A 19,818-nucleotide genomic window follows, 5' to 3' on the forward strand; every position below is an offset into this window, starting at 1 on the left:
CCATCTTACATCTTCAATCACTTGTTTCCTATCTTCAGTTTGATCATGAGGCTGACCTCCCTAGTGGAGGAGATGGGAGAGCTGGTGTCAGCAGAGTGCCAGCGTCAGGGGGCCTGGGGGTTTCTGTGTGAGGGTACAGGGGCCCAGCTGCTCTGCCCTGATACTGGAACTGTGCTGACCAAGGACCACATCTTTGGTGAGTCCAACGCCCCTGAGTTAGATCACATAAATATTTCAATAACACTGTCCCTGAATCTTGGAGAAACAGCTCCATCTGTTGCTAAACATCTGCACTGCAACAACAAGATGGTGTAAGTGAAAAAGAAAAATCCAATGTTTCTATTCTGAACATATACAGATAAACCTTTTCAGCATAAATTCACACCCATACAGGTCCATACATTAAGTTTTGTATTTTCAAGTTTTTCTCTCAGTTCTCACCTGTAAAAATTAGCTAATAAAAGGGACCATGAGCATTTTTAACAAAGCTATCCCACCAGTGGGAAGGTTGGAGTTGTACCTAGATTATCAAGACACAATTATCTTTAATTTTAAACTACAGCGATCCATTTAAGACAAAAATTAGCATGAAATGCTATCCACCCAGCATGTAACTGATTCAAATTACCTCACATCATTGTCCTAATTTCTTCAGTTTGATGATCTCTCTTAGCCATTTCTCCTTCTGCCTCACTCCAGGTCCTGATGGGTCCCTGCGGGTCTGTCGGGCCCTTCATTGTGATTCAGTCACAGGCCTCATAAGGCCAAATGCTCACAGTCATATGCTGCTGAGCAGCGGCCACACCATGGCAGTCCCACCTGATTACTTCCTCCACCCAGAGACTGGCAGAGTTATGCCCATAGTTGGGAATGTGGGCTATGATCCTGCAAGCTCTACTTTAGTCTTTACAACTGACTCATGTACAGGTAACATCATCTGATCATTGATTCTGATATTATAACCTACAAGCAAGATGAATATAATACTATCATGTCCATTCTCTGTGGTATCCTGAAAGGTATGAGTAAAAGTGGTAGAAATCAATCACTTTTTTTAACAGACTAACCTGTGCTATTCTTACTCTCAGGAGACAATAGGAAATGGGACAGTCCGCTTCTTCCTTTCATTACTTACCCAACCTCCTGCCACTCAGATCTGCCTCTGCCCAACACTCGGCTCAGAGGCCTCAGACCGGGCCAGAGACTTCAGCTGGGAGTCCCCATGGCAGACCCAGACACGGGTGTCCCAGTGCCTATTCTGGCAGTAACTATCCACCCCCAGACAGGGTTAGTTTGCCCCCTGGGAGGGATGCATGTCTGTCCCCTTACCCGCCTGCCTCAGCCCATACAGGCTGGCTATCCCATGCTGGACTCCAGGACAGGGAATGTTGTGCTCACTGTAGGGGTCAGTCTAGATGCAGTGACAGGTCAGTGCAGCTAGTAAATCTTTAGCACAGCCTGGGTCCAGGTTACCATATGTTCAGTAAATTACCTTTGTTCTGCGTGTTTATGTAGGAGCTGTGGTGCCAGTAGGTGGAGTTCTGCTGTCAGAGTCCGTTATTGAACCTCTGAGTGGCCGGATGGTGAGAGTAGGAGGGTACCAGGCCCTTCTGGACAGCAAGGTGATTGATTAGATGAGCTGCGTTTAATTGCATTGAGAAAGAAGAAATTGTACATTTTCAAATTTCTTCTTTCTTTCAGTTTATTTAAGTAGATATTTGATCAAAAATGACTTGAGTAAACATTTTCTTGATTAGGTTTTGGCAGTGATGTTCAAAGTACTGGAGCTCCTGAAGCCACTAACTGAGGAGTGGGGATCAGACCAAACTTTGCAGCGCCATCAGGACAGCGAGAGAGGGAGCGGTCGGCAAGATCATCTTCTCGCTGCATCCAAGGAGATCCAGCAGGCCTGGGGGAGGAGCCTGCACTGCCAGCTGCAGCTGCAGACCAGGTTGGATATCCTGCTGAACTGGGCTGAATCTATCCAGCAGGATGGAGGGATTTTAGGTGAGGAAAAGCCAGTGAGAGGGTGGATGGATCTGAGTGATCTCCTGTTGGCAATACATCAGAAAGTCACATTTTAAATTTCTCCTTCTGCAATTTGTGCTGGTATGGTCCTCTCCCTCACCTCCCTTTGTTGCTGAAAATGAGCTCTGTTTGAGAACATGATATTATAAAATTTCAACTCCCTTACTAGTTTTCTATCTTACTTTTACCTTTTAATTCGAATCACAGCTTGTCATAAATCTGCTCAACGCTGAGTAGAAATACATGCTACTTTGTATTAGCTGATCAGTTATCTGTTTCTTCTTTACACCTTTTATTGTGATATGTGAATATAAATTATGTACTGAAGGCCATTGCGGCTTTTGAAAGGAAGAGTAGGCTATGTCATATTTTGGAAATAATTATTTTAGAAATATAAAGTTCTGCTCCTTGTCACAATGTTGTCCTTAAGTGCCCTCAACTAATGAGAACAAAAAGAGTTGAAGGCATGAAATACCTTATGTATGGTTTAGCTTTGGAACAGTTTCATGAGCCTAGGGAGGATGACATTTTTCCTTTATGAGTCCCAAGCAACCACCCTCCACAAACATGAAGCATGTGAATTGCTTTACCAACATTACCCCATTATAATGACACTACAGATATATGAACCCCATATCCATTTTTTTTAAATCAAACGCGTCCCAGGGCCAAAAGAGTAAAGTAAAATTTTAAAAATGATAGGAAGGGCACAGCGGCCAGATATCACTAAGAACTGAAAGCCTAGATGAGCAATTAGAATACAAAACTTTAATCATACCAATGAAATTGTTACTAAAGCCTTTCACCTCTAAGACTCACGATAAAAATTACCACTCAAGTCTGTCAAAGAGTTTCACTGCGTCAAGAGAAAGAAGTGACATTGGGGTCTTACTGTCCTCTGCTGCATCAACAATGTGGAGAAGGTGTCTAACATTGCCTGCTGCTAGTCTCGCTTTTAAGAATCCTGTTTGGTTGGAGTTTACTAATTTTGCCATATCAGACTCCAAACAATGGTCTAGGACCTTTGAAGATTTTTATGTTAGTGTTGAGCAGACTCAGAGGTCAATATCACTCTGTAGGATCCTTATCCTTTTTCAAGAGTAAGAAAAATTAGGGCTGAGTTAACATCCCTTGAGATTATACAGTTTTCAATAGAGAAGTTAATCATGTCAAGAAGTAAAGGGTCCAGCTGTTCCCAGAAAGTTGCATTTCAGGCGGAATCCCATTAAAGACCAGTGATTTTTGCTTTCGCATACTTTGTACTGCCACCTTTAATTCCCTCAATAGTAATCCATTTTTCCAAGATAGCTGATTCCTCTGCTGATGATTTAGGAAAGTCAAACTGATTTAACTAGCTGTCACAGTGGGATTTATCCAACTGACCTCAGATTCACACAGATTGGAATAAGATGTCTGAGAGGATTTATTTATTTTGACAGAGTCAGTTCTAACATTACCATCTGAGAATTTATGGGTCTGAATGGGTCTAGTACCATAAAAATAATATTGCTGTCTTGCTCTGCGAATTAGAAATTCAGACTTTTGTTTCAGAAGGTTGTTCATTTCTTTCTTGACTAATGATCCTTCTAAAGCTATCCTGTCAGTAAAATTAGTTTGTGACAGTGAGTCTAATCTGGTGAACTCAGCCTTAAGGTTATGCAGTTTCAGTGACGTAGCTTTGCATGCATTAGAGCAGAATAGTATGGTATTGTTCCTAATAAAACCTAGGGTCTTCTTCAGAGCCAACATTATGTCTGTAAATATCCGGAATTCTGCATTAAACTGAATGATATAGGATTCATTTTTCCATAAAGTGGTTTTGAACCGCACGTTGAGATAGCTTGCCAAGGGTGGCGGTTCAAAGGATGCCTTTATGGTCAGATAGTGCCATTTGAAGTAACATAAATTTATCAATTGGATGAAAAAATTGACAGCATGCAAAAAGAGAATATATTCTGGAAAAAGATTTATGTCTACCTGAGAAAAAGGAATAATCCTTACAAGTGGGATTAAGTACATGCCAATTATCTATGAGCCCCAAGCTGCTGGCCCATGAATTTAGAGCATTTGTAGTCTGAGCCTCGTCCCTAGTGGCCTTTGCGTTCGACCAATCCATATTTGGGTCCCACACAGCATTGAAATCTGCACCAACAATAAAAGAACAGTCTGTTAACAACAGCATTGGATTTGTGAGCGTAGCATAGAAATTGCCGTCAAAAACATTAGGCGCATAACACGTGATACAACATGACACAAGTGCAATTTTCATAGGAGTAAACTTTAAGTTGGAGGTTCCGTTTGACAACAATGGATACTCCTTTTGTTTTAGAAGTTGCTGAGGAGGATGCAATTGTGTGATATAATCTACTGGCTAAACTGGCTGCCCGCCTGCAGCAAATGTTTCTCCTATAATAATGCAATGTCAACATTTCTCTTTTTTAGTAAGCCCAGAGTGCTGGTACATTTATCAGGAGCATTCAGTCTGGTCAGTCTAAACCAAAAATTAAAGATCACCCAAAAAAAGCTGCGTTCTAAATGAAAGTATATGTAAAAATTGCTACTGCCTTACTTTGGTTAAATCCTAACAGTAGTGCATTGAAAAACTAAGTCCCTCATCACACAAAACATGTAAAACACAGAACAAGAACATACAAAACAGTAACACAAAAGGGAAAGGGTCAGAAAGGGGGAAAACATAGCCAGACGGTTAACACTCAAAGTAGCTCTGTGTTTAAGATTGGACATGGGGCAGAAAAAAATGGAACACCAGCCCATAATTACCTGAGTGTCACAATATGGTTTCTTATTAGAGTAACATTAAAATCAACACATTTCTCATCAACAGAAACAAGAAACAAAAAGCTCAAAACAGCAAGCACATTGTTAGGAAAACTCTAGCCTAGCAGAGGCCCGGCTAACATGTGGAGATTAGGCCATATTAAACTAGGCCTACTGTAGGTCAACATAGCATTCAGAAACACAGTCTCTGTAATCATATCAGATAACAGCACAATAAAATAAGGACACATTAAGAGAACAAGACAAACCAACGGTCCATGTTCATCAAGCGGTTGTTTCAGTCCTGATCCTTGTTACGAATCCCACTTGGAGTGCCCAAATGTTGGGACTCAATTAGCTAAGAAATCACTCTAGCTTTGATTATTTATAAAAATTATTTATTATAAAACAGAGCAATACATTCCGGGCAGTTATACGTGCACGGTCCGGATGGAACTTGACTAGTTCAGCGGTCCCCAAGAAAGGCGCTTTAAACAGAGGCGCGCACAGAATGTATGGGTCCTCCTTAAGGGAGCCCTATTGGTTCAAAGCGTCACTGGGCAGTTCATATCGTCATGGCAACAATGTTTCTATTGGCCGGGTGAGTGCGCCATGTTATCTCAGCTAACACAATGTGTCTGTGTGTGTGTGTGTGTGTGTGTGTTTTGAATGCCTCTCTTGTAGGGGGATGCTATATTCAACTGTTAATGTTATCAGTGTGATCTCTTGGCCTTTGTTCTCCTGTTGGTTTCCTGCCAGATGTGGTTTATTGCTCTACACCCGACACAGGAATGTTGCCCTTATTTACACACCAAAAGGACAAGTTTCACCCCTGCTCCTCTTCTCACTTAGTATCTGACCTGGGCTTCATTCCATTTACTTATGCATAAGTTTATTTACAGTATCTAAGTATAATCACAATTCCTAAATAAAATTTCCCACAATAGTCACAATATTGTAGTATATTTTCCCACATAACCCTCCGACTTTTCCTGTGCTGTTCAAACCAGGAGAGATGCCTCTCTTAGGTTCAGATGTGCGTGTGCCAGCTCTGCTGGGGATGGAGTACCCAGACCCCATGGGATCTGGTCTGAGTGTACCTGTGTTGGGATGTCAGACTGACCTTTCCTCTGGGATTATGATTCCGTTGGCAGGAACCATGGAGGACCCTGACGGAAAAGGTACTGTGAAAAACAGTTGCACAGGTCAATGTTTACCTAACACAGTTTATCTAATGGCGTTTTTCTACTGCATGGTATCTACCTGACTCAACTCACCTTTTTAGTTTTCCGTTACGAAAAAAAGTCACTGGTACCTGGTAACAGGTACTTTTTGTAGTAGTACCTCAGTCAAGGTTCCAAGCGAGCTGAGGTGATACCAAAAGGTGCCGTGAAAACTTGCAGACTACTGATTGGGCGGAGAGAATGATCACTATTCACTGTGTCATCATTGCTAGCGACAGATTGCAGGGTGTGTCCTGAACAAACCCAACGTGTTTACCGGTAAATAGTTTATCCAGAGTTTTTTTTTTTTTTTACTGCCTCCAGAAACTAATTTGCCTTCTGGCTGTGGCAACACGCCAATAATTAAAAACAACACACCTTCTGTGTGTGTCGCGTTAGGTCACAGCCGTTTCCTGCTATGACAACCAGCCACAGCTCGCCTCACGCATGAGGCGGTGCTACTCTGCAATGGAAAAAAGAGGAAGGGGCACCGCGGTCGAGTCGAGGGAAACGACATAATCCACTTCTATTACTGTAAACAATACAGAATAAAAAAAATAAGTTGTACCCTTCACCTATGCTTTTGTACTTCACAGGCCTAGTGGCCATCCGTTATGGATCTCAGACTGTCGACCCAGTGACAGGTGTGTTGGCCCCAGTGGTTGGAGCCAGGCTTGATGTGTCCAGAAAAACTGTTGTGCCTGTCACAGCTTCCTACTGGCTAACGGTGGCAGGTCAATCTGATAAGATGCAGGTGGGAGAGTAATTGTGAAAAGGTGTTTCCATAAATGATAAAACACAAAAAACCTTGGCGACAGAATAAAAGTGATGCAACTCTCTCCCTGATGTTTATTTAATAGCCTAATAAATTCAGCAGGATATAATTTTGTGAACTTCATAAAAGTGATTCAAGTTTTTATGTGTTTAACCTCCATTTTGCAGCCTTAATGAATCTGATGTATGTCCTTTTATTGTTGGCCAGGTAGAGGCACTGCAGAGAGAGGTGTGTGTGCGGAACACTTATTGGCAACATCAGAGACCACGGGAGGAAGATATTCTCTCTGATCTGGACTCAGCTCTATTCCAGTGTCTTTTTAGAGTTACAGAAGCAAACTCTTATCAGGTCAGTGGGGGATATTTAGCTGTAAATATCGTGTATAGCCTGGAGAAGGAGAACTTCAAAGGGGTTGAGCTTTTAGGAAATTTGGAAATAATTGAGGGGGTGTATGAATGCGGGGGAAAACAGCAGTGGAAATTAATTGGAGAGAAGCTTTTCATATCCTGCTGTGCACTGCAAGTAAGAATGTTTGTGGTTAGGTTTAGGGCAAACTGCTAAGTCACTGTATTTCTGTTTATGGGTGTGTGCATGTGTGTTCCCCATACCGCTGTGTGCCAGTATGCAAATATGTGCCTCCACTTTTCTTATTCCAAGAATAAGTGAGCTCTCTGCTGCAGGTCCAGTGGTCAGGGAGGCAGTTTAGGGAAGCAGCCATGGATCTGCACGATTCAACACAGACTGAGGCACAGAGGAGAGCATCTCAACGCTCCCACTTGGCTCTGATCTTGCCTTCACATGTATTACACATCCTCACTCTGGGTAAATAGCCTGGCAAGCTGGCAGGATGAAGAGCGTGGGGAAGATTACACTGATGGACTGAACTGCGGTTTTATTCATTGCTTGCCAAAAAAGAAATGCCTCATCCAAGCTTCTCATATCGCACCCTTCAGTTGTAGAGTCATTAACATAATTTAAATGTTTAATATTTTATTTGGGTTGGCGGCATGTCTATGTGTTCTTTTCTGTCTGTGTGTATAGGTGACGAGCAGGAGTGGGATCTGCAGTGTGTTTGGCACTCAGAGCTTGTGTCAGGTCTCGATAAGGTGGATGTGTGTATGGAGCAGCTGCAACAAGACCAAGAAAAATGGACAACACAGGGAGGAGACTGGGCTACAACCCTCCATACCATGGTCAGAGTAATGGCTTTCTGGTATTTGTTATGGCCCAGGGCTAAATTGACACAGTTAGGTCAGATGTTCATTTCCCTCTCATATCACCAATGCCAAATGCATATGACTCATTTTTTGCGGGATCATAAGATCACACAAAAAAACATCTGGCACGTCAGGTTAGATGCTATAGGGAGTCTACTTATTGAACTATGATGCCAACCCTGTGAGGTGCACTCTGCAACATTTTCATCTAACTGTAAATAAGATTTAATGCTTCTTCTCACTCAAGTCTGCATTTTTCTTTTTCCAGGACAGAGAGCTGAGACAGAGAGAGTTGTGGGAGCAGTGTTGTTCCATACAAACAGAGCTGGAGGCTGCTCTTAATGCGCTGCACTTTGCCAGACACCTTTCTCAGCTCCGCGCCGACACTGCTCAGGTTAAAACACACACACAAAAAATAAGTATTTGAACACCCTACTATTTTGCAAGTTCTCCCACTTAGAAATCATGGAGGGGTCTGAAATTGTCATCGTAGGTGCATGTCCACTGTGAGAGACATAGTCTAAAAAAAACAATCCAGAAATCACAATGTATGATGACTATTTATTTGTATGATACTGCTGCAAATAATTATTTGAACACCTGTCTATCAGCTAGAATTCTGACCCTCAAAGACCTGTTAGTCTGCCTTCAAAATGTCCACCTCCACTCCATTTATTATCCTAAATTAGAGGCACCTGTTTGAGGTCGTTAGCTGCATAAAGACACCTGTCCACCCCATACAATCAGTAAGAATCCAACTACTAACATGGCCAAGACCAAAGAGCTGACCAAATACGCTAGAGTCAAAAATTGTACACCTCCACAAGGCTGGAAAGGGCCACGGGGAAATGTCCAAGCAGCTTGGTGAAAAAAGGTCCACTGTTGGAGCAATCATTAGAAAATGGAAGAAGCTAAACAAGACTGTCAGTCTCCCTCGGACTGGGGCTCCATGCAAGATCTCACCTCGTGGGATCTCAATGATCCTGAGAAAGGGGAAAAATCAGCCCAGAACTAAACGGGAGGAACTGGTCATTGACCTGAAAAGAGATGTTACCACCGTTTCCAAGGTTACTGGTGGTGATACACTAAGACGTCATGGTTTGAAATCATGCATCGCATGGAAGGTTCCCCTTCTTAAACCAGTACATTTCAAGGCCCGTCTTAAGTTTGCCAATGACCATTTGGAGGATCCAGAGGAGTCATGGAAGAAAGTCATGTGGTCAGATGAGACCAAAATAGAACTTTTTGGTCATCATTCCACTAGCTGTGTTTGGAGGAAGAAGAATGATGAGTGCCATCCCAAGAACACCATCCCTACTGTGAAGCAGGGGGGAGGTAGCATCATGCTTTGGGGGTGTTTTTCTGCACATGGGACAGGGCAACTGCACTGTATTAAGAAGAGGATGACCGGGGCCATGTATTTTTAGATTTTGGGGAACACCCTCCTTCCCTCAATTAGAGCATTGAAGATGGGTCGAGGCTGGGTCTTCCAACATGACAATGACCCGGAGCACACAGCCAGGATAACCAAGGAGTGGCTCTGTAAGAAGCATATCAAGGTTCTGGCGTGGCCTTGCCAGTCTCCAGACCTAAACCCAATAGAGAATCTTTGGAGGGAGCTCTTTTGTTTCTCAGCGACAGCCCAGAAACCTGACTGATCTAGAGAAAATCTGTGTGGAGGAGTGGGCCAAAATCTCTTCTGCAGTGTGTGCAAACCAGAAGCGAGTGTGAAAAACTAAAGGAAATGTTTGACCTCTGTAATTGCAAATAAAGGCTACTGTACCAAATATTAACTCTATATTAACTTTCAATATATTTATTTTCTCAGGTGTTCAAATACTTATTTGCAGCTGTATCATACAAATAAATATTTAAAAAATCATACATTGTGATTTCTGGATTTTCTTTTTTAGATTTTGTCTCTCACAGTGGACATGCACCTCAATGACAATTTCAGACCCTCCATGATTTCTAAGTGGGAGAACTTGCAAAATAGCAGGGTGTTCAAATACTTATTTTCCTCACTGTAAATAACACTAAATATAAATAAGAGTTTTTCAAGAAGATGGGATTTGGTTATCTCTATTTCTCCCAGTGTTATTCTGAGCTACCTCCCTTTTTTTGTATGTCTAGGCAGTACTGTGTGGACGCTTTTGGTATAAGGAATACGGTCTGGTCCAGTGCAGTGGACACAAGCCAACTGTGGAGGTCTGGGGTTTTCTTCAAAAAATGGCTTTGCCTCTCCTGGAGAGACTGAACCAACTCCTGGAAGGCAAACAGCCTGCCAGCTTCTCCCCCAACATCTCCAATCAGCACATTTCTGGTACGTAATCAGCACCACATAGGGGTACTATGTTTACTACATAGTTGGGGTACTAATACGATGCAAACATGTATAAAGGCGGTGCATATTGTTCCAGAGAAACCACAAGCCCTCATTGAATAATGGCCTTATTTGGTAGCTATACTCTAGTTATAGTTATATTTTCTGCTTTTCCCTGTGTCATTAGATCTGCGGCTCTGAAGTGTTTTGATTACTGAAATTGCTGTACTCCTGCCTACATTTTCTGGTACATATACTCCATGTGAGCCTGCAAATATCTAAATCGGAATCCTAAATTACTGTGGTAGTAGGATAAGGCTGGTGTTACGTTATTCCACATTTTTCATAAAGAAGTGCAAAGTCCTTCCCCCTGTCGGTGGACCCCATGTGACCTTATTTCTGAAAAGTTTTTCTATTTCTGGTAGTGAATGGCAAGAGTTAAATAATTTTTTGATCCTATTTGAATTGTGCCATGAATTACACATAGGATGTATGTCAATTTAGACGCTGATTTTGCAATTACAGAAAGTCACCGTTTGTCTTGATGTCTTTTAACCAGCAGCCAGGAAGTGAAAGAATGAACAAGGATGCTTGTGTGAATAACATTCCGTCCGGTATGAAACACACAAGCATGGTAGCTTCAGCAATACTTCAACAGTTTTACAACAATCTGAATTTCTTCACGTCACAAATCATCTTTCATATTGAGAAACGTGTATTACTTTGCTCAATTCAAACATGATGAAAACATTTATGTGTGTCCCCGTTTACTACCTTACATATTCTTTTCTGAAATAAGGTCTCATGGTGGCCAAGGGAAGGGGAGGCAGTTCGCCTCACTGTTGTCAACAAAAGACCAAAACCAAACCCATTAGTTACTTAAAAATGCCAACATTTTTCATTTTCAAAAAGGCTTACTTAATTCCAAAAAAGCATGGCACTAACATCACATTACTGTAAACAGTATCAAATGGTGCTTTTACTGAGGATTATTTCTTTGTTTAATACATATTTGGTACTTTAGTGAGTACTTAGAGCAGCAGGGTGGTGTATGTAGGATTGAGGCTCAACAAACTACAGCACCCATGCTCCTTGTAACAAAGGAATATGTCACTCAGTGGGGCTCATGTATGTGTTTTTAATAGTTTTTGAAAAATATTGGAGCTCTTTGGCGCATAATAATTAATAATGGTACATCACGCTTTGACTAAACAGACAATACTTGTCTCAACTCATTGTTGGTTTTGTTCTTTTCATTTTAAGTATGGTATTTTATCTTTTACATGTTTCAGGTTTGTCAACAAAGCAGGCAGACGGGTTGGAGATAGCCTCCAGAGTCTGGACAGCCTCTGTGCCTGTTGTGAAAGGTACTGTGTAATATTCTTATGCCCCTCAAGCCTGATGATAACATATCTGTGTATTTGTGTAGAAAGAGCATGTGTAAAAGTATGTGTGAAGTATGTTCACGGTGAGAAGGGAAATAGCTACTGTGTTAGTAACAGTGTTGATGTATGCTGGAGTAAGAAATCAATAGCTCCAGGGTGTTGCTTGGTTTATTTAATAAAGTCTCTGGAAATGTGAGATAGAGGGAGGTAAAAGAATGGTGAAACATCAGGTGATAATTATCATTCTGACAAGTGTTAAAAGTTAGAAAGGTTGCATCATGTACAACAAATGACAGGTACAGAAACCACGAGTGTAAGGTACAATGATTAGATATAAATAGTTTGTTTCTATCAGAACTAGCCCTCTGAAGTGAAGTGCATTACCTGAAATCAATGTGTCTTGGGAACCACACAAAGCCTCATAGCTGCTTGAGGAGATACTTGCAATGTTTTTGACAGTGTGTGTTTCTAAAAGGAATCTCCACCCAGTCTTTGAGGGAGCCTGTCAATTTAGTTCAATCCCAGGACACTGGTTTGCAGGCCATCTCAGCACCAACACACAATTCACAAAGACACACCGCATCTACTGGCATTCATTCCCAGGGTGAGATGAAACTCAATTTATATACTGAATTTAAAACCCCTTTCACCCTGTGTTTTCCTGTGCTGTGTTCAGTGCTGTTTGTGAGATATCTTTACTGTGTGTATCAATTGCAAGTTCTCTACTAGATTCAGGTAATAACCTTCTGGGAAAGGACACACAAACATTCACACATCAATATCTACACATCGAGGGAATTCAAGCGTTCATTCTAGCTGTACAGCAAAGCACACCTCTAAAGGAAAAGTTTCACATTTTGTAAAATATGCTTGATTGAGTCTAGCTGTCCATTTAATATGAAGCTACAGCCTGCAGCCAGTTAGCTTAGCTTAGCATAAAGACAGGGGGAGAACAGCTAGCCTGGCTTTGTCCAGGGTAACAAAATCCAAACAACACCTCTAAAGCTCACAAATTAACTTGTGTTAAATGACAAGTGTAAAAATGACAAGTTTTGGTTTTACAACAATTTCTTGGCTGGGTGTAGTGACTGCTTGGAGTCTTGTTGTAACCATGAGAGGCTCTAGGAAGTCACTGCATCTATCCGTAAATAATGCTGCACATAACGCCCATAAAACTACAACTTGTCTTTGTACTCTTTGGTTTTGTTGTCAGATTGAGCCACGCTAGGCCCTCCACACACCTTTTTTAGTTTTACAGTCATTGTGCTTAATTTATGCTAACTTTGCAAAATGTTGAACTATTCCCATAATGATAATGAGTCATTTTAATCTTGATTTCCTAACAGAAAGCCAGCCTGCTCAGCCTACACATTCTATCTCTCTCCCCACAATTCCAGGTAACATCATGATGTAAAATACATAGATAGAATGTGTTTCATCTGGGGGTCATGTTGATGTTATCCATCGATGTTGCCGTTATTCCCCAGAAGAGGAGTGGGCCAAGCTACTGGAGCTCTCTCCTCTTTTCCAGCTGTTGAAGGGGATGGAAGTACAGCTAAAGGGTTGGGCCTGTGGGGCAGGGCTTCTTAGAGGAGAGCTTGAAGGTAGGTCCGATACAGATTTTTTTTTTAAATTTTTGAGTGTGCAGAAAGACATGTATATGCGAGTGCATTCACACACAACACGTGTAGACAGCATAATCATTGGGTATTCATGTACAATCAAGCATTACGCACAGTGATATTTTATCTCCAAATCAATCCTACCTGGAGAAAACTCAATTATATAGTCTTGATTGCTTGTACTTTTGAATACTTGAAGATACTCAATCAGGGACCCCTTATATCATGGTGTACTTTTGTGAAAAGGGCAGATTACAAGCTTGTTTAAAACCACCTAAATTAAGAAATCCAATATGCTATTTCCATTGCCAAGAAAGGTTTTACCAATGATTTGTGAATATGAGCCACTGTCTTTAAAAGTTAGAAATTAGAAAAGTAAATCTCAAACTTGTGATGTTATCAAGTATTAAGTGACAATAAATAGGAGAGTTTTAGCAGTTTTAGTTTTTTGGAATTGGCAGAGAGTTGTTTCCGAAATTTTCTGGACTGTCTTAGACCATAGCAATATCATATTTTGAATAAGGGCATAGATCCCTTAAGTATTTTGCATTTTTTAGATTTCAACACTGCCTGTATGTTTTTTAACCACTTTTTATTTCTTGCATTCCAGAGCTTTGATGATGCTAAGATGGTAGTCATTTCATGAGCCTCTAGGGTTGAGGCATATGTTAGTTTGTTTGGCTTCAGAGACTCAGGGTTTAATTTAGACTGATCCGTTTCATTGAGGCGTTGTTAAATGATGGAGTAAAAAAACACCCTGGTGTAGTTATCGAGTTGTGTTTTTGATAGGACACGGTGTAACTCTAGGGATGGCAATGTCAGTCTGTCCGTCGAGTCCAGACTGAAGTGTCTCAATGGACATATGATGGATTGGATGGATTACAATTTTGCGCAGACATTTAAGGACATCCGAGATTGAAGTCTACAGACTTTGGAGATCCACTAACTTTAACACTAATGCCTCTAATAAGCTTTACATTTGTGGTTTTAAGTGAAATGTCCTGGCAACCTTTTAGATACATTATTATAAAATTTGATATAAGCATCCATGTTCCCCACAGGAACATGAATTAAGTGCCACCATCAGGTTCATCATTATATTTTATTTGTTCCTCAGCCTCAGTTGAACTTTGTGTTTACTCTAGTGCCAATATTCAGATGCTGGCATAATAACACCCTAACCAACAAAGTAAACTTTCTTCTTTCTGGACATGAGCATGCTTAGGACTATGTGTTACATTTTTAACACTTAACGATATTACTTTGTACTTAAAAAGAGGTGTGATTTTCAGATTGTTTGTTGAAAACCAGAAAAACAGCCGTGAAAAATGTTAAACTGTATCAAACCCAGACATTTAACGTTAGCCTTGTTGTTTCTTGCAAAACAACAGATTTGACAGATTTGTGTTTCATACTGTAGATTCCAAGAAGCCTGAATCTTAACTTTTATGTTTCGTTGCTGTGTTTGAGTAAATGTTTGCTGGCTGTGTGTGTTGAATGAAGACAGGCTACAGTAAGTAATAGCCTGTAGTTCATGGCAGCCGTCATGTTCTGTGTTTTTGTCTAGACAGATGCAAGGGTTTTGTGGACATCCTCGATGCTCAGTGGGAATGTGAGGGAGAGCTGATCCCTTTGGACCTCTCGCTCCTTAACCCCAGAGAGTTCCTGGTCTACCAGCACGGACTATTCCTGATGCATACATTGCAAAATCTAAAACTGGTTGGTGCTGCAGTTTCACTCCTAATTTTAACCATTGTTGCTTATTCGTTTTTTTTTTTTTATTGCTCTCATTGATGAATTTTGAAGCTTTGACTTGCCCCAAGCTATTTGATTTCTTTTGAGCCTAATTTCCTATGAGCCTCTGCAGCTTGAAGTATTCAGAGAGGAAACCTTCTCTGAATTCCAGTTAAAGAGCAAAGGTGGACTTGGCTTTTGGTGTGAGAGCTTTGGGGCTTTAAACTGACCTTCCTTGAGAATTCAGCAGCTATCATCCGAAATATCTCATCTTGAAATAAATACTTGAAAGACTTTCTCTGTTTTTTTGTTGTTTTCTTGATGTTGTTTCATTTTTACTGTGTGTTGAGCTTAAGAATATTGTAATGAAATGTTGTTCACTTTTCCAACAGACTCCAGCCATTTCACTTCAGATAGCATCTAGTCTCCCAAACAACAACTACTTTAACAACGTCTTCAGAAATTCCTTCTTTTATCAGGTAAACTCAGATCTTTTTTTCTGTGAAAGTGTAATTTAAGATTTTCTTTGTTTTTCAGTACAATTAAGTGCAATTGCTCAACAGTGTAAAGGCATAACTGGCAATAACAAGTTCATGCATTTAAAAATAAAGTCACAAGTGATGCACCTAAAACACAACCAATACAGTTAAATAAAAAACCCTGAAATATCATAGAGATGGATGTAACAAAATGCTTCCAATATCACAGAATCTTACGATATATTTCCTGGTTGTTCTTCCATTTGGTTGTGTAGAGTGCGATAATACTGTTTCCTGCTGTGCACTCGTTTTGTGTAAAAACTAATTACAAATTAAATTGTGTTCAGTGTCACATACTGAGGTCTGGAGATAAGAAAACACAAACAAGCTTTAGAGGTTAGATGTTAGCTACAGTGGTGTGAAAAAGTGTTTGCCCCCTTCCTCATTTCCTGTTCCTTTGCATGTTTGTCACACTTAAGTGTTTCGGAACATCAAACCAATTTAAACAATAGTCAAGGACAACACAAGTAAACACAAAATGCAATTTGTAAATGAAGGTGTTTATTATTAAAGGTGAAAAAAAATCCTAACCATCATGGCCCTGTGTGAAAAAGTGATTGCCCCCTAAACCTAATAACTGGTTGGGCCACCCTTAGCAGCAACAACTGCAACCAAGCGTTTGCGATAACGTGCAATGAGGCTTTTACAGCGTCCTGGAGGAATTTTGGCCCACTCATCTTTGCAGAATTGTCCTAATTCAGATTTTACAGATTTGCCACTCCGACTCACGTTCATTTAAAGAAAATATCTTTCTTGGGAACCTCTTCCTTGACATTAAAGCATTTAGCTTATAAAATGATTAAACTATTCAAGAATATATAAGTAAGTAAATTATTGTTAAAATTAGCTCCACCTCGACCAGCTGCTTACATGTTAATGAACTGAGAAAAATAACAATAACTCAGGGGCGGTTTTGAATCATTTACAATCCCGTAATAGACTCCATCTGAGGAAACCTTGACCGAGTGTGACTATCACCAGTTGTCTATCACTTTCCCTTTCAGTTTTTAGTAGTTCATTTAATTTCCTTCTTTTCTGAAATGGCCCTGCCCCAATATCAGTCATATCTACAGCAGATAACTTCTTAAATAACATTAAACTACAATAAGGCCTATATAAAGAAATCTCCTGCTACCTTTTACCTACATACTCACTAACACAGGCTTTTTGGGTGACCCGTCTAAATGTGTCCTCTGTAGTGCCGTCTACCGGCTTCCAATTAAAGTAAAAATTACACAGATTCAGAAACTTTTAAAAGTTACATATACCGTAGTCACATTAAGTAAAGCATATGAATAGTTCTTCCACCACTGAATAAGATCATGATGATTGTAAATGAGACTTTTTAGCACAATAACGAGGGATAAGAGAAGATCAAGGCTTTAAAAAAAATAGAAACTAAATCAAAAATACTGCAGGAAAACATTTTGAAGGAGAAAATAGGTGAATGGTAATGAATACAGACAAAAGAAAGGAAATTTGAAACAACTCAGCAGCACCTTCATTTGCACTAAACAGCTCAGACATCACAACAGCAATTTGCTTTGTCTATCTGCTGCTGCTTCTTCTTTTTGGAGCCCTCACTAATGCTGAAGGGGCAATTCAATCCACACTCGCAACAGTAAAAGGCTTTATAGAACATCCTGTTCAGCCCTGCTGATCTCTGGCCAAAAAAGACTCACCCACTGAGGAGAGGAGTCAGACTAAAGACCCCTCAAATCAGTAAATAAAAAGCGATTTCACAAGCTACAAATGTCCAGTATGGTCTAACGATTGTAAAGTTTGTTTCTGGGGCAGGTTTCAACATTTGGGAGTCCTTTAGAGAGATACACACTTCCTAAGTGAAGGAGAAAACCAGCTGCAGATTGTGGACAACCATCTCATGCGATGGCTGCGCAACTGTGAGTCAGGGCCGAGCATTTTGAGGAGGAAGAGCAATTTACCTTTAAGGCTCTAATCCACAAAGCACAATGCCTGAATAGGCATTAGCATGTTTATTCTGCATCCCACGGAGCTTGAATCCACAACCTCAGACATCAAAGGCAGGTCATGAGCTTGTTAAACTAACTGCCACAAGAGTAACCATCAACTCTTCAAACTTTACAGTAGGACTGCAGCAATCACAAGGGCTGCATGTAAAGGCAGATTTGAAACTAGTATAATATGCAGTTATCAATAACTTAATTGGAGACATCATAATCTATCTTTGTTAAATGCAAACAAGAATTCCAGTAGAAGTTAGAAACGTTGTAAAAGTAGCAGTCTCGCTTTACCAGACCTTCCCACACAGTGCTTTGGAGGAGGGTCTGGCTAGTCCACACAGCATTTCAAGAAGGAGGAAGAGAAAAATGTAACGGTACTCTGGTTTATTGACATTTCTTTAATCCAATCACAGTAGTCATGGGCATCGGTACCAGAGAGCCACAGTGCCTCTGCAAAATATCCTCGGGTTAAATAAAGAGAGAATTTCCTGGCGGAATAACGAAGCAATCCCCAAAGTGAAAATTGTGGATATAGACTAGTGAAGTAGCCACTTCTTCATCTTGCCCTATTAGCAGCCATTTGTTGCAGTTCCTAATTTGTATATAAGGTATATCAGATAATCATAAAACATTCATTAAAAATGAATCCTTTAATTGCCTTTCAAATAGCAAGACACATTGTACATTGATAACAATGTGGCATCAGTTGCTGATGTTGCTTTTTTGTGAATGATGCTTGTGTTGTCTTTGTACAGCTTTAATGTGTTACTTTTTAATAACTGCTCTATTAACAGGAGGCAGAGGAGACGCTCTTTGTCCGTCGCCAGAGGCTCCAGTCAGTTGGAGGCTTCTCTCTGCTGCTGCTCCACTGTCTGTCCCATGTCAAGATTAAAGACATGAGCTCTGACTCCAGTCCTGCCTTCCAGAGGCTTTTCTTCAAGGTACAGAATTACACTCAAAGTGTGCATTAATCATTAGTAGTTCCGGAAAATAGTGTAGTTGTGAGAGTAAAGCTAGTAAATTTAGCTTCAAATAAAGCTGAACTTTAACATTCCAGCAGATGTTTTATGGGTTAAGTGTTGGGTTGACGTCTTTAACGTGTGTGTCATTAATTCTTTTCTTTCTTTGTTTAATTGTATATCACAGACACTGCAGGCATGTCTGGGAGAACTATTTCAAGCCAGACTGGGCATGCCCTCCTCTGGACAGGAAGCCAATTTATGTGTGGAATTTCAAGACCAAGAGTCACCTTCAGGGGTCTTAAAAAGGACTCTTTCAGACTCTCATGGTGACTCCCTACTTTACATGTTTCACAAACCAAGCAGAGGTTTGCTGTCTGAAGATGTAAGAACTGAATCTTTCTTTTATGATTCTAATTATGATTTGATTTAACACAGTTCACACGGAGCTTCTTCTTTCAGATTTTTCAAATAGAAGCATGATTTCTTTAGTGCATTTGTTTGTCAGAGTGTAAGGACACTATTTGTGAGTTGGAGAGTAACCAGAGCTAACTTGTCACGTCTCTTTTTGTGTGTCTGTTTGTGATTATGGGAGCAGGAAGTTGAAGAAATTCAAAGGAAACACAGAGACACGTCTCTGCTCTGCCATCTTGAAGGACTTTTAAGAGAGAAGAGCTCTGAAATGTGACGGTAATAATTCTATTTGAAAGACAATAAAAAATCCTACAATATATACTTCATTCAAGGCAAGGTTTTCTTTTAAAGTGTTACAATCATAGGAGAAACACAAAGGCAAAATTGTAATGATGTTGATGAGATGTTTATGCTTTTGTAAGAGTGTGCAATGTAAAAATAGACTCAAAAAATAAACAATTGCAAGCAAAACGGACAATGTTACCTATGTTTTCCATATTAATATGTCAGTTTAGATAAGTTATGCAAAGATAAGGGTTAACAGAGAGGCAATGGAAGCTAGACACGTCATAATGCTGTATACACAACACTGTACATATTCACTGTTATATTTCCCATTTACGTTTTGGATTATAGTAACCATGGCTTTAACACTAACCCCTATATCACATCCTCAACCTAGCGCCCATCAACTTCCAACACATTTTACCTGAAATATTTTCCCGTTTCACCCTAGTGTTAGGTGTTACGATTTCACAATTTACATTGTTTTGTCAGAAAAATATTATATACTGTATACCGTATATATATCAAGCTCACCAAATTACATTAATTTGACA

At 40.3% G+C, this 19,818-nt stretch overlaps 1 protein-coding gene across 1 annotated transcript; it reads left to right on the plus strand.

The window, feature by feature from the left end:
* The first annotated feature begins 44 nt into the window (after positions 1-44).
* Positions 45-19,549, plus strand: si:dkey-103g5.4. The gene is made up of 21 exons (XM_034867753.1): positions 45-196; positions 700-927; positions 1,089-1,427; positions 1,516-1,622; positions 1,758-2,007; positions 5,817-5,987; positions 6,626-6,783; positions 7,012-7,152; positions 7,485-7,626; positions 7,846-7,997; positions 8,290-8,415; positions 10,155-10,344; positions 11,637-11,711; positions 12,205-12,333; positions 13,076-13,126; positions 13,217-13,333; positions 14,919-15,070; positions 15,478-15,564; positions 18,401-18,547; positions 18,753-18,950; positions 19,164-19,549. Exons 1-21 carry the CDS (start codon positions 46-48, stop codon positions 19,251-19,253), a joined length of 3,201 nt encoding a protein of 1,066 aa, XP_034723644.1. The 5' UTR covers position 45; the 3' UTR covers positions 19,254-19,549.
* Positions 19,550-19,818: the final 269 nt, after the last annotated feature.

The sequence above is a fragment of the Etheostoma cragini genome, chromosome 3 (assembly GCF_013103735.1).
Source record: "Etheostoma cragini isolate CJK2018 chromosome 3, CSU_Ecrag_1.0, whole genome shotgun sequence".
NCBI lineage: Eukaryota > Metazoa > Chordata > Actinopteri > Perciformes > Percidae > Etheostoma > Etheostoma cragini.